The sequence below is a fragment of the Coturnix japonica genome, unplaced genomic scaffold (genome assembly GCF_054131305.1).
Source record: "Coturnix japonica strain WE unplaced genomic scaffold, WE-NBRP24 Scf081, whole genome shotgun sequence".
NCBI classification, from domain to species: Eukaryota; Metazoa; Chordata; class Aves; order Galliformes; family Phasianidae; genus Coturnix; species Coturnix japonica.
Genome location: NW_028188984.1, coordinates 74,983 through 87,986, shown reverse-complemented (window position 1 = coordinate 87,986; position 13,004 = coordinate 74,983). Strand labels below are relative to the sequence as shown.

Sequence of the window (13,004 nt, the reverse complement as noted above, 5' to 3'; positions counted from 1 at the left end):
ACTGTAAAATTGGGGGTCCACTATGGGTCTGGTTTTATTTTAGTTGTGAGTGCTCTTCTTCTCAGGTGGGAGGTTTGAGTTGGTGGTAGAGTTTTGCATTGGCCATAGCGGGTCAATGTTGGCCATAGGGGGCTGACATTGGGTAGTTTTGCATTGGCCATAGCGGGTCAATGTTGGCCATAGCGGGCTGACATTGGGTAGAGTTTTGTGTTGGCCATAGCGGGTCAATGTTGGCCATAGCGGGCTGACATTGGGTAGAGTTTTGCATTGGCCATAGCGGGTCAACATTGGCCATAGCGGGCTGACATTAGGTAGAGTTTTGTGTTGGCCATAGTGGGTCAACGTTGGCCAGAGGGTGCTGACATTGGGTAGAGTTTTGCATTGGCCATAGTGGATCAACGTTGGCCATAGCGGGCTGACATTGGGTAGAGTTTTGTGTTGGCCATAGCGGGTCAACGTTGGCCATAGCGGGGCTGACATTGGGTAGAGTTTTGTGTTGGCCATAGTGGGTCAACGTTGGCCATAGGGGGCTGACACTGGGTAGAGTTTTATGCTGGCCATAGCGGGTCAATGTTGGCCATAGGGGGCTGACATTGGGTAGTTTTGCATTGGCCATAGTGGGTCAACGTTGGCCATAGGGGGCTGACATTGGGTAGAGTTTTGTATTGGCCATAGAAGTCAGCGTTGGATAGGACTCAGTGTTGGCCATAGGGTTTTGTGTTGGCTGTAGGGGTTCAGTGTTGGCCATAGGGTTTTGTGTTGGCTGTAGGGATTCAGTGTTGGCCATAAGGTTTTGTGTTGGCTGTAGGGGTTCAGTGTTGGCCATAAGGTTTTGTGTTGGCTGTAGGGGTTCAGTGTTGGCCATAGGGTTTGGTGTTGGCTGTAGGGATTCAGTGTTGACCATAGTTGTTGGCATTGTGTGGAGTTCTGTGTTGGCTGTAGAGGTTGGCACTGAGTCTCAGGGATCAGAGTTGGATTTGAGGGTTTTATATTGGGTTTGGGGGTTTTGCATTGGGTTTGTGTTTGACATTGGGCGCAGGGGCTTGGGGTTGAGTAGGGTTTGGCTGTTAGGGGTGTGTGTTGGATGTTGATAGGGGCATTCTTTGTGCCATGGGTGTCATGGAGCACTGACAGTGCCTCGAGGGATGGCATGTGGGGACAGCAAGGTGCTCCTTTTTGCTTTCTCTTAGCGTCCCTGATAGAAACCAGCTGGGTCCTGACATGTGGGGTGTGTGGGGTAGGGTGTGAGGGGACACAGGGCCTGGGCTTTGTACTGGATGTGGGGGCTGTGAGACCCTGGCTAGGCCCAAGGGGTTGGATGGGGGACTGGTTTGTGGTGGGGGGACCTGGAGGTCAGTGAGCAGAGCTCCCATCCGTGGGGCTGCCCATCCATGGGGCTCTCCTGTCCCATCCACTGGGGGCTGCCCCATCATTAGGGCTTCCTTGGCCCTCTGTTGGTCTCCCATGCTTGGGGTCTCCCATCCCTTCCCATGGATCTGCCATTCCCCTTCTGTGGGTTTTCTGTGGGGTTCTCTTTTTCCATTTGGGGCTACACTTCTATAGGGCTGTCCCATCCATGGGGTTCCCCTCCTTACATAGTCTCTCATCTATGGGGCTGCCCCTCCACGGGGGATGCCCATCCATTGAGGGTTCCCATCCCTTCCATGTTTCCCCCTTCCCCTCCCCTACATCCGTGTAGATTCCCATCCTTTCCATTGGGTCCTCTTCCCCCCCACACACTCTGTGGCTTTCCCCATCCACTGAGGTCCTCCCCCCATCCATTGCCCACCCCCCTCCATTGCCCTCCCCATCCATTTAGATGCCTCTCTCCATTCATGGGGGTCACCCCCCCCCATCCATTGCCCTTCCTCCCTCCATTGCCCTCCCCATCCATTGAGGTGCCTCTCTCCATTCACAGGGGTCACCCCTCGTCCTCACTGCTCTCCCCATCCATTGGGGTCCATCTCCCCCCCATCCATTGGGGTCCATCCCCCCTCCCGGCTCTCCCCATCCATTGGCGTTATTCGTCTATGAGTCTACCCTCATCCATTGGGCCTCCCCTCTATGGTGTGCTCTCCCCTCTATTTGGGGGGTGCTCTCCCCTCTATGTGGTGCTCTCCCCTCTATGGGTTGCTCTCCTCTCTATTTGGGGGGGTGCTCTCCCCTCTATTTGGGAGGGGGGTCTCCCATCCTTTCCCCACCCCCAGTTCCCCTCTATATGGGTTGCTCTCCCCTCTATGGGTTGCTCTCCCCTCTATGTGGTGCTCTCCCCTCTATTTGGTGGGTGTCTCCCATCCTTTCCCCACCCTCACTTCCCCTCTATGGGGATGCTCTCCCCTTTATCTGGGGGTTGCTCTCCCCTCTATATGGGGTGTTCTCCCCTCTATGTGGTGCTCTCCCCTCTATGTGGTGCTCTCCCCTCTATATGGGGTGTTCTCCCCTCTATGGGGTGCTCTCCCCTCTATTTGGGTTGCTCTCCCCTCTATGGGTTGCTCTCCCCTCTATATGGGGTTGCTCTCCCCTCTATTTGGGGGTTGCTCTCCCCTCTATTTGGGGTGCTCTCCCCTCTATATGGGTTGCTTTCCCCTCTATGGGTTGCTCTCCTCTCTATTTGGGGGGGTGCTCTCCCCTCTATTTGGGAGGGGGTCTCCCATCCTTTCCCCACCCCCAGTTCCCCTCTATGGGGTGCTCTCCCCTCTATTTGGGTTGCTCTCCCCTCTATAGGGTGCTCTCCCCTCTATGTGGCACTCTCCCCTCTATATGGGGTGCTCTCCCCTCTCTTTGGGGTGGTGGTCTCCCCTCTATTTGGGGGTTGCTCTCCCCTCTATGGGTTGCTCTCCCCTCTATTTGGGTTGCTCTCCCCTCTATATGGGGTGTTCTCCTCTCTATGGGGTGGTCTCCCCTCTATAGGGTGCTCTCCCCTCTATTTGGGTTGCTCTCCCCTCTATATGGGGTGGTCTCCCCTCTATGGGTTGCTCTCCCCTCTATTTGGGGGTTGCTCTCCCCTCTATGTGGTGCTCTTCCCTCTATATGGGGGGTGCTCTCCCCTCTATGGGTTGCTCTCCCCTCTATTTCGGTTGCTCTCCCCTCTATATGGGGTGCTCTCCCCTCTATGGGGGTTACTCTCCCCTCTATATGTGGTGCTCTCCCCTCTATGGGTTGCTCTCCCCTCTATGGGGGTTACTCTCCCCTCTATATGGGTTGCTCTCCCCTCTATGTGGTGCTCTCCCCTCTATATGGGGCAGTCTCCCCTCTATGGGTTACTCTCCCCTCTATATGGGTTGCTCTCCTCTCTATATGTGGTGCTCTCCCCTCTATATGGGTTGCTCTCCCCTCTATGTGTTGGGTGTCTCCCATCCTTTCCCCACCCCCCATTTCCCCGCTCGATTTCTCGGCACTCCCCCCCCTTCCATCCTCACTCTTTCCCTCCCCGCCGATCGATCCCGTCCGCTCGGCGCTCGATTCCCTCCGCCCGGGGCCGCCCCGCGCGCCGCTCCAAGATGGCGGCCTCCACCTCCTCGCCGCCCAAAGTGACAAAAGCGGCGGCGGCCCCGCGGCCTCGAGACCGGGACCGGGGTGGGGACGGCGAGACCGGGCCCGAGGCGACCCCCGAGCCCGGTGAGCGGCCCTTCCCCCCGCTCCCGCCGCTTTCTGCTCCCCGTCGGTCCCAGCACCGCGGGGCCCGGCCCGGGGTTGAGGGAGAGCGGGGCCTTTACCGGCACCGCGCCGCGCTGTGGGGTGAGGACAAAGGACAAGGCCGGGACACGGGGCGGCCTGCCCCGGGATGGGCCTCAATGCGCGGCCCCATAGCGGCCCCTATAGCCGCCCCATAGCGGCCCCATAGCGGCCCCTATAGCCGCCCCATAGCCCCTATATCCGCCCCATAGCGGCTCCTATAGCTGCCCCATAGCGGCCCCTATAGCCGCCCCATAGCGGCCCCTATAGCCGCTCCATAGCCCCTATATCCGCCCCATAGCGGCTCCTATAGCCGCCCCATAGCGGCCCCATAGCGGCCCCTATATCCGCCCCATAGCGGCTCCTATAGCCGCCCCATAGCGGCCCCTATAGCCGCCCCATAGCCCCTATATCCGCCCCATAGCGGCTCCTATAGCCGCCCCATAGCGGCCCCTATAGCCACCCCATAGCGGCCCCTATAGCTGCCCCATAGCGGCCCCTATAGCCGCCCCATAGCGGCCCCCATAGCCACCCGGGTACCGAGCCCCTATAGCCGCCCCATAGCGTCCCCCAGGCCCCACCTGTGGGTTAGGCCCCCGGGCTCTACTCCAAAGTTGAGCCCCACAAGCTGCCCCACAGCAGCACTAAAGCTGCCCCATAGCAGTCCCCTGCCGCCCCCCCAGGCCCCACACCCGGGTTAAGCCCCACAGCCACCCCAGATCTGCCCCACACTGGCCCCACAGCAGCCCCAGATCTGCCCCACATCGGCCCCACCCCCAGGTTAGGCCCCACAGCCGCCCCACATTGGCCCCACCCCTGGGTTAGGCCCCACAGCAGCCCCAGATCTGCCCCACATTGACCCACAGCAGCCCCAGATCTGCCCCGCATCAGCCCCACCTTTGGGTTTGGCCCCACATCAGCCCCACCCCCGGGTTAAGCCCCACATCAGCCCCACATTGGCCCCTCCCTTAGGTTTGGCCCCACAGTGGTCCCAGATCTGCCTCCCAGCTGCCCCAGGCCCCACCCCCCAGGTTGGGTCCCACACCCCTGCCCCACAGCGTCCCCAGGCACCGCCCCTGGGTTGGGCTCCAGAGCTGCCCCATAGCAATTCTATGGCTGCTCCATAGCAATTCTATGGCTGCCCCACAGTGTCCTCAGGCACCACCCCTGGGTTGGGCTCCATAGCAGACCCAGAGTCACCCCACCGTCCCCCCATAGAGCTCAGCATTGTCCCACACACCTTACAGAGGGGTCTCAGAAGGGAAAAGCCTCTTTTCCCCTGCACAGATGGACTGGAAATGTGGGAAAGCCCCTTTTCCCCTCTCACGTCTTACTGAGGGGGTATAAGTAGGGCGAAAATATCCCCTTTCCCCTTCCACAGAGGGATTAGAAATGGGGAAAAGGCCCCTTTTCACCCCAAATATCCTCCGGGGGGTGGGGGCTGATGACTGATGTTCTTCTCTCGGCAGTTCTTGCCCCGGAGGAGGAGGAGGTGGTGGCCATGGAGGTGGGTTCCCCCCCCCCACCTCCACCACCTCCACCGCCACCACCGCTGCCCAAGAAGAGCTCGGCCCAGGGGCAGTCGGAGCCCCCCGCCCGCATAGGGACCAAGCTGTGCACCGAGCCGTCCGGCGGCAAAGCGGATCCACACGACCCTAAAAGTGAGTATTGACAGCACCTCCAGCCTTAGGGAACAGTGAGAAAGTGTCGTTGGGGGGTGGGATGGGGCTGTGCTCAGCGTATACTCATCAGCTGTGGGGTCTGTGGGGGCCGAGCGGTGCTTGGTGGGGCCTGGTGAGGGGTGTCGTGGCTGTGCTGCTGTTGTGCCCCCTGAGAACATGGGAGTGTCATGCCCTGAAAGCTCAGGGATGTTGTGTCCCAAAACCTGGGGATCTTGTGCTTTAAAACTGGAGGGTTTTGGGCCCTAAAACCTGGGGATGTGGTGCCCTAAACCTGAGGTCTTTGTGCCCTAAAACTTGGGGATGTTGTGCCCTAAAAGCTGTGGAAGTTGTGCCCTAAAACCTGAGGTTTTTGTGCCCGAAAACCTGAAGATGTCGTGCCCTAAAACCTGGGGATGTTGTGCTCTAAAACCTGGGGATGTGATGCCTTAAAACCTGGGGATGTTGTGCCCCAAAACCTGGGGATGTTGTGCTTTAAAACCTGAGGTTTTTGTGCCCTAATACCTGGGGATGTTGTGCCCTAAAACCTGGGGGTGTTGTGCTCTAAAACCTGGGGATGTTGTTCTCTTAAACCTGGGGATGTTGTGCCCCGAAAACTTGAAGATGTGCCCTAAAACCTGAGGTTTTTGTGCCCCAAAACCTGGGGATGTGGTACCCTAAACCTGAGGTCTTTGTGCCCTAAAACTTCGGGATGTTGTGCCGTAAAACCTGGGGATGTCGTGCCCTAAAACCTGGGGATGTTGTGCCCCGAAAACTTGAAGGTGTGCCCTAAAACCTGAGGTTTTTGTGCCCCAAAACCTGGGGATGTGGTGCCCTAAACCTGAGGTCTTTGTGCCCTAAAACTTGGGGATGTTGTGCCCTAAAAGCTGTGGAGGGCACCTGGGGATGTCATGTCCTAAAACTTGGGGATGTTGTGCCCTAAAAGCTGTGGAAATTGTGCCCTAAAACCTGAGGTTTTTGTGCCCAAAAACCTGGGGATGTCGTGCTCTAAAACCTGGGGATGTCGTGCCCTAAAACCTGGGGATGTGATGCCTTAAAACCTGGGGATGTTGTGCCCTAAAACCTGGAGATGTTGTGCCCCAAAACCTGGGGATCTTGTGCTTTAAAACCTGAGGGTTTTGTGCCCTAAAACCTGGGAATGTTGTGCCTCAAAAACCTGGGGATGTCATGTCCTAAAACTTGGGGATGTTGTGCCCTAAAAGCTGTGGAAGTTGTGCCCTACAACCTGAGGTTTTTGTGCCTGAAAACCTGGGGATGTCGTGCTCTAAAACCTGGGGATGTGATGCCCTAAAACCTGGGGATGTGCCCTAAAACTTTGGGATGTTGTGCCCTAAAACCTGGGGATGTGCCCTAAAACCCGGGGATGTTGTGCCCCAAAACCTGGGGATCTTGTGCTTTAAAACCTGAGGGTTTTGTGCCCTGAAACCTGGGGATGTGCCCTAAAACCTGGGGATGTTGTGCCTCAAAAACCTGGGGATGTCATGTCCTAAAACTTGGGGATGTCGTGCCCTAAAACCTGGGGATGTTGTTCTCTTAAACCTGGGGATGTTGTGCCCCAAAAACTTGAAGATGTGCCCTAAAACCTGAGGTTTTTGTGCCCCAAAAGCTGGGGATGTTGTGCCTTGAACCTGAGGTCTTTGTGCCCTAAAACTTGGGGATGTTGTGCCCTAAAAGCTGTGGAAGTTGTGCCCTAAAACCTGAGGTTTTTGTGCCCGAAAACCTGGGGATCTTGTGCTTTAAAACCTGAGGTTTTTGTGCCCTAAAACCTGGGGATGTCATGCTCTAAAACCTGGGGATGTCGTGCTCTAAAACCTGGGGATGTCGTGCCCTAAAACCTGGGGATGTTGTACCCTAAAACCTGAGGGTTTTGTGCCCTAAAACTTCGGGATGTTGTGCCCTAAAACCTGGGGATGTGCCCTAAAACCCGGGGATGTTGTGCCCCAAAACCTGGGGATCTTGTGCTTTAAAACCTGAGGGTTTTGTGCCCTAATACCTGGGGATGTTGTGCCCTAAAACCTGGGGATGTTGTGCCCTAAACCTGAGGTTTTTGTGCCCTAAAACTTGGGGATGTTGTGCCCTAAAAGCTGTGGAAGTTGTGCCCTAAAACCTGAGGTTTTTGTGCCCGAAAACCTGGGGATGTTGTGCCCTAAAACCTGGGGATGTCGTGCTCTAAAACCTGGGGATGTGATGCCCTAAAACCTGGAGATGTTGTGCCTCAAAGACTCGGGGATGCAGTGCCCCAAATAACCAGCGATTCTGCGTCCCAAACACCCGGGGATGCTGTGTCCTAAACTCAATGATGTGCTGCCTTGAAGACTTGGGAACATGATACTCCAAAATCTCAGAGATTTTGGGTCCCGAGAGCCCACTGTGCTGCAAAAACTTGGGGGAGTCGTGCCCTTAAAAGCCAGGGGTCATTGTGCCCCAAAGACTTGGGGCCACGGTGCCCCAAACTCGAATGCAGTACCCCAAAAGTGTGGAAACAGTGTCCCCAATATCTAGGGATGTTGTACCTTAAAAACTTGGTGAAGTTGTGCCCCTGAAAGCCTGGGGATGTTGTACCCTAAAGATTTGGGGATGCAGTGCCCTGAACAACACAGGGATGTTGTTCCCTGAACGTGGGGCTGCAGTGTGTGCTGCATACCCAAAACCTCAGGGATATTGTGCCTGAAACTCAGACTGTGGTGCCCATGGTAGCACAGGGCTGTTATGCTCCAGCCTCAGGGCCATGGTGCCCCTAAAGCCTATGGAAATGATGCTCCATACACAGGGTCACGATGCCCCAAAAACCTGGGGATGTGGTGCCCCTAAAACCTGTGAAAATGATGCTCCAGACTCAGGGTCACGATGCCACAAAAACCTGGGGTCGTGGTGCTCCAGACTCAGGGTCACGGTGCCTTAAAAGCCTGAGGACATGGTGCCCAAAAATGTGGGGACATGGTGCCCCAAACTCAGGGCCATGATGCCCCAAAAACCTGGGGATGTGCTGCCCCAAAAACCTGGGTACATGATGCCCCAAACTTAAGGCCATGGTACCCCAAAAACCTGGGGATGTGGTACCCCAGGCTCAGTGTCACGGTGCTGAATGTTGGGAGACAGACAGCTGTCCAAAATCAAGTGGGGAGTGCAGTGCCCAGCACAGTTTTCAGTGTTGGGTGGTGGTGGGACCCGATGCTCATCCATGTTTTCAGGAGTTTCTGCTGAATTTTCGAGAAGAGAGTGGTTGAGTTGTGATCCTGTATCACTGTGTTGAGTTGCCAGAGCTCGCTGAGGCTGACGTGTGACTCCTGTCCTCTGCAGAGCACCTCAATCAGTCCTATGCTGAAAGGGTCCTTGAAGACCATAGAGCCAGGGAATGATAGAATGGTTGAGTCAGAGGAGTCCTTGAAGGCCACAGAACCAGGGAATGATAGAATGGTTGAGTTGGAAGGGTCCTTGAAGAGCACAGAATGATAGAATAATTGGGTTAGAAGGATCCTTGGAGATCATAGAATGATAGAATGGTTGTGTTGGAAGGGTCCTTGAAGACCACAGAACCAAGTGATGATAGAATGGTTGAGTTGGAAGGGTCCTTGAAGAGCACAGAATGATAGAATGATTGGGTTAGAAGGGTCCTTGAAGACCATAGAACCAAGGAATGATGGAATGGTTGGGTTGGAAGGGTCCTTGAAGATCACGGAACCAGTGTATGATAGAATGGTTGAGTTGGAAGGGTCCTTGAAGATCACAGAACCAGGGAATGATAGAATGATTGGGTTGGAAGGATCCTTGAAGACCATAGAACCAGGGGATGATGGAATGGTTGGGTTGGTAGGGTCCTTGAAGACCACAGAACCATGGGATGATAGAATGGTTGCATTGGAAGGGTCCTTGAAGACCATAGAACCACGGGATGATAGAATGGTTGGGTTGGAAGGGTCCTTGGAGACCACAGAAGGATAGAATGGTTGGGTTGGAAGGGTCCTTGAAGAGCACAGAATGATAGAATGATTGGGTTGGAAGGGTCCTTGAAGACCACAGAGTGATAAAATGGTTGGTTTGGAAGGGTTTATGAAGACTGCAGAACCAGGGGATTATAGAATGGTTGAGTTGGAAGGGTCCTTGAAGGCCACAGAACCAGGGAATGATAGGATGGTAGGGTTGGAAGGGTCCTTGAAGACCATAGAACCACGGGATGATAGAATGGTTGGGTTGGAAGGGTCCTTGAAGAGCACAGAATGATAGAATGATTGGGTTGGAAGGGTCCTTGAAGATCACGGAACCAGTGTATGATAGAATGGTTGAGTTGGAAGGGTCCTTGAAGATCACAGAACCAGGGAATGATAGAATGATTGGGTTGGAAGGATCCTTGAAGACCATAGAACCAGGGGATGATGGAATGGTTGGGTTGGTAAGGTCCTTGAAGACCACAGAACCATGGGATGATAGAATGGTTGCATTGGAAGGGTCCTTGAAGACCATAGAACCATGGGATGATAGAATGGTTGGGTTGGAAGGGTCCTTGGAGACCACAGAAGGATAGAATGGTTGGGTTGGAAGGGTCCTTGAAGAGCACAGAATGATAGAATGATTGGGTTGGAAGGGTCCTTGAAGACTATAGAACCAGGGGATGATGGAATGGTTGGGTTGGAAGGGTCCTTGAAGACCACAGAGTGATAAAATGGTTGGGTTGGAAGGGTTTATGAAGACTGCAGAACCAGGGGATTATAGAATGGTTGAGTTGGAAGGGTCCTTGAAGGCCACAGAACCAGGGAATGATAGGATGGTAGGGTTGGAAGGGTCCTTGAAGACCATAGAACCAGGGTATGATAGGATGGTTGGGTTGGAAGGGATCTCATAGCCCACCTACCACCACACCCTGCTGTGGCTTGGCACCTCCAGGGATGGGCTGCGAAACTCAAGGCTTGTTTTACATGTCCTGATTCCGTCTCTTTTTGTCATTTTCCCTCTGATTTCAGCCCAGAACCTGACGACGTGCGAGGTGTGCGGCGCCTGCTTCGAAACCCGCAAAGGGCTCTCCAGCCACGCGCGCTCCCACCTGCGGCAGCTCGGTGTGGCCGAGTCGGAGAGCAGCGGGGCTCCCATCGATTTGCTCTATGAACTGATGAAGCAGAAGGGCAAACCCGATGGGCACCCCATGGTTCCTCCCACACTCAGCAAAAAATCTGCTTCTCCCAAGGACGGCATTGCTGGTTCCCCGCGGCCGGCGTTGCTTGCGCTTGGGAAAGGCGGTGAGCGCCCGTTGGATGGCCCCATCAACAAAGCCATCAAATCCCCACCGGGTTTCTCCAAGAGCCTCTCGCAGCCCGGATCTCCCATCCTCAAGAAGGTGCCCCCTGCGCTCTCCGGGTCCCCTACACCAAAAAACCCCGAGGAGAAGAGCTCGAAGCTGTCGCTGAGCCCTCTGCAGAGCTCCCCAAAGGCGCAGTGGCCGCAGGCGGATGAGGAAGGACCTCTCAATTTAAGTAAGTCTCTATTTTATTGATGTCAATCATCCACGTTTCCCATTAGGTTTTGGGGCTGGGGAAGAAGGGAACCTCTGTGTATTCCCGGTGAGGGTACAGCGCTGTGCTTTGAGGGGAGAGCTTGGTGTGGAAGAAGCAGTTTCAATGGCTGCTATGGCTCCAGGGCACAGCCGCTGGAGGGGATGGTGCTCCCTGGTGTGATTTCACCTCATTTTCTACCCTTTGAGCTCCTTATGTCTCTGCACACTGTCCCCCCCCATCCCACTCTCAGCTGCAACCAAACACTTCTATTTGCATCCCTCTTCATCACTAAGCTCTGTCAGGGTTTTGTTCTCATATCTTGGCATCAGAATAGTTTTACAGCAGCTCTCTGGGCCCTGCATTCCTTGGGCAGCTCAAAGGGATTTGTTTGCCCTGTAGGGTTTCTCCTAGCTCTGCTTAGAGCTGTGGAGCTCTAGAACCTGCTCCATCTTGGCCAACATGGTGCTTGTCCTGATGTTCTGTGTCTGCACAGTGCTTTGAGTTCAGTCCTGTTCCCTTTAAGTCCCATTGAGGATTGATTTTATAGGGCACAATGCTTTGAGTTCAGTCCTGTTCCCTTTAAGTCCCATTGAGGATTGATTTTATAGGGCACAATGCTTTGAGTTCAGTCCTGTTCCCTTTGAGTCCCACTGAGGATTGATTTTGTTGGGCACAATGCTTTGAGTTCAGTCCTGCTCCCTTTGAGTCCCATTGAGGATTGATTTTATAGGGCACAATGCTTTGAGTTCAGTCCTGTTCCCTTTGAGTTCCACTGAGGATTGATTTTGTTGGCCACAGTGCTTTGGGATCAGTTCATTTCGCTTCTCACTCCCAACGAGGATCGGCTTTGGGTGTGCAGATCTGATTTCAGCCCTGCTTCCTTTGGAAATTCATGGAGGACTGGCTTTGTCACTGTGCATGCATCTATGGGTTGGGTCCTCTTCCCTTCAGAGTTCCATTGAGGATTGGTTTCATTGTTAGTTATGTATCAGAGTTCATTTTGAAGTCAAATTGAGGACGGTGTTTGTTGAGTGTGCTTTGGACTCAGCCCTCTCAGGATCCCATTGAGGATGGACTTTGCCGTTGGGTTCACACCTTTGGCTCTGTTCTCTCCTCCTTGGCCACCACCAATCTCCACCCATGCATCCTAGTAACCACAGTTCTCTTCTTTTCCCTCCTCTGCAGCTGCAGGGGGAGAACCGGTGCGGGACATCCGCTGTGAGTTCTGTGGAGAGTTCTTTGAGAACCGTAAGGGGCTGTCGAGCCACGCGCGCTCCCACCTCCGACAGATGGGGGTGACGGAGTGGTACGTCAACGGTTCACCCATTGACACTCTACGTGAGATCCTCAAACGTCGAACCCACCCGCGGAGTGGAACCTCCAACCCTATGGGCCCAGGACACAAAGCCATGGCCAAGACCCTCCTGGCAGCCATGGGACCCCTGGAACCGCGGGGTCCTGGAGAGCTCCACATCCCGACTCTGCCCAAGAAGGTCCAGCAGCCTGGCAGTCCCTTGGGGCAGTCTCCTACCTCGTCCCCACCTCCCACTGCCCGGAAGATGTTTCCAGGCCTTTCTCCTCCCTCATTGCAGAAGAAGCTCAAACACGACCAGATGAGAGTGGAAATCAAGCGCGAGATGATGACGGGGAGTCTCCATGGAGAGCCCCATCCCTCCGACCAGGCCTGGCCTCCCCTGGAGGAGATGTCACCCTTGAACCTCTGTAAGTGTGTGGCTGTCACCTTCCCCGTTCCATGGGCTGGTGGGGATCAGGCACACTCCGTGCTGGGGATGGGGATGTGGGATCCAAAGTCCATTCCAACTCAACCTGTTCTGTGATCTTCAAGGATCCTTCTAACCCAACCCATTCTATCATTCTGTGATCTTCAAGGATCCTTCTAACCCAACCCATTCTATCATTCTGTGATCTTCAAGGATCCTTCTAACCCAACCCATTCTATCATTCTGTGATCTTCAAGGATCCTTCTAACCCAACCCATTCTATCATTCTGTGATCTTCAAGGATCCTTCTAACCCAACCCATTCAATCATTCTGTAATCTTCAAGGATCCTTCTAACCCAACCCATTCTATCATTCTGTGATCTTCAAGGTCCTTTCCAGGCCAACACCTTCTATCATTCCATGGCTCTAAGATCTTTAAGGT

The 13,004-nt window shown here is 54.6% G+C and overlaps 1 protein-coding gene across 15 annotated transcripts in view; it reads left to right on the top strand.

The window, feature by feature from the left end:
• WIZ (WIZ zinc finger) overlaps window positions 1-13,004 on the top strand; it is a 65,025-nt gene that overhangs the window by 47,338 nt on the left and 4,683 nt on the right. For 7 of the 15 annotated variants that reach the window (XM_085534366.1, XM_085534365.1, XM_085534364.1 and 4 more), the window contains 3 exons: window positions 5,145-5,336; window positions 10,313-10,819; window positions 12,026-12,562. In XM_085534366.1, the coding sequence (XP_085390492.1) occupies window positions 5,145-5,336; window positions 10,313-10,819; window positions 12,026-12,562 (1,236 nt within the window). Of the gene's footprint in view, window positions 1-3,470; window positions 3,739-5,144; window positions 5,337-10,312; window positions 10,820-12,025; window positions 12,563-13,004 lie in introns of those variants that run through there. The other 8 variants (XM_085534361.1, XM_085534362.1, XM_085534370.1 and 5 more) reach the window with 7 other exon arrangements.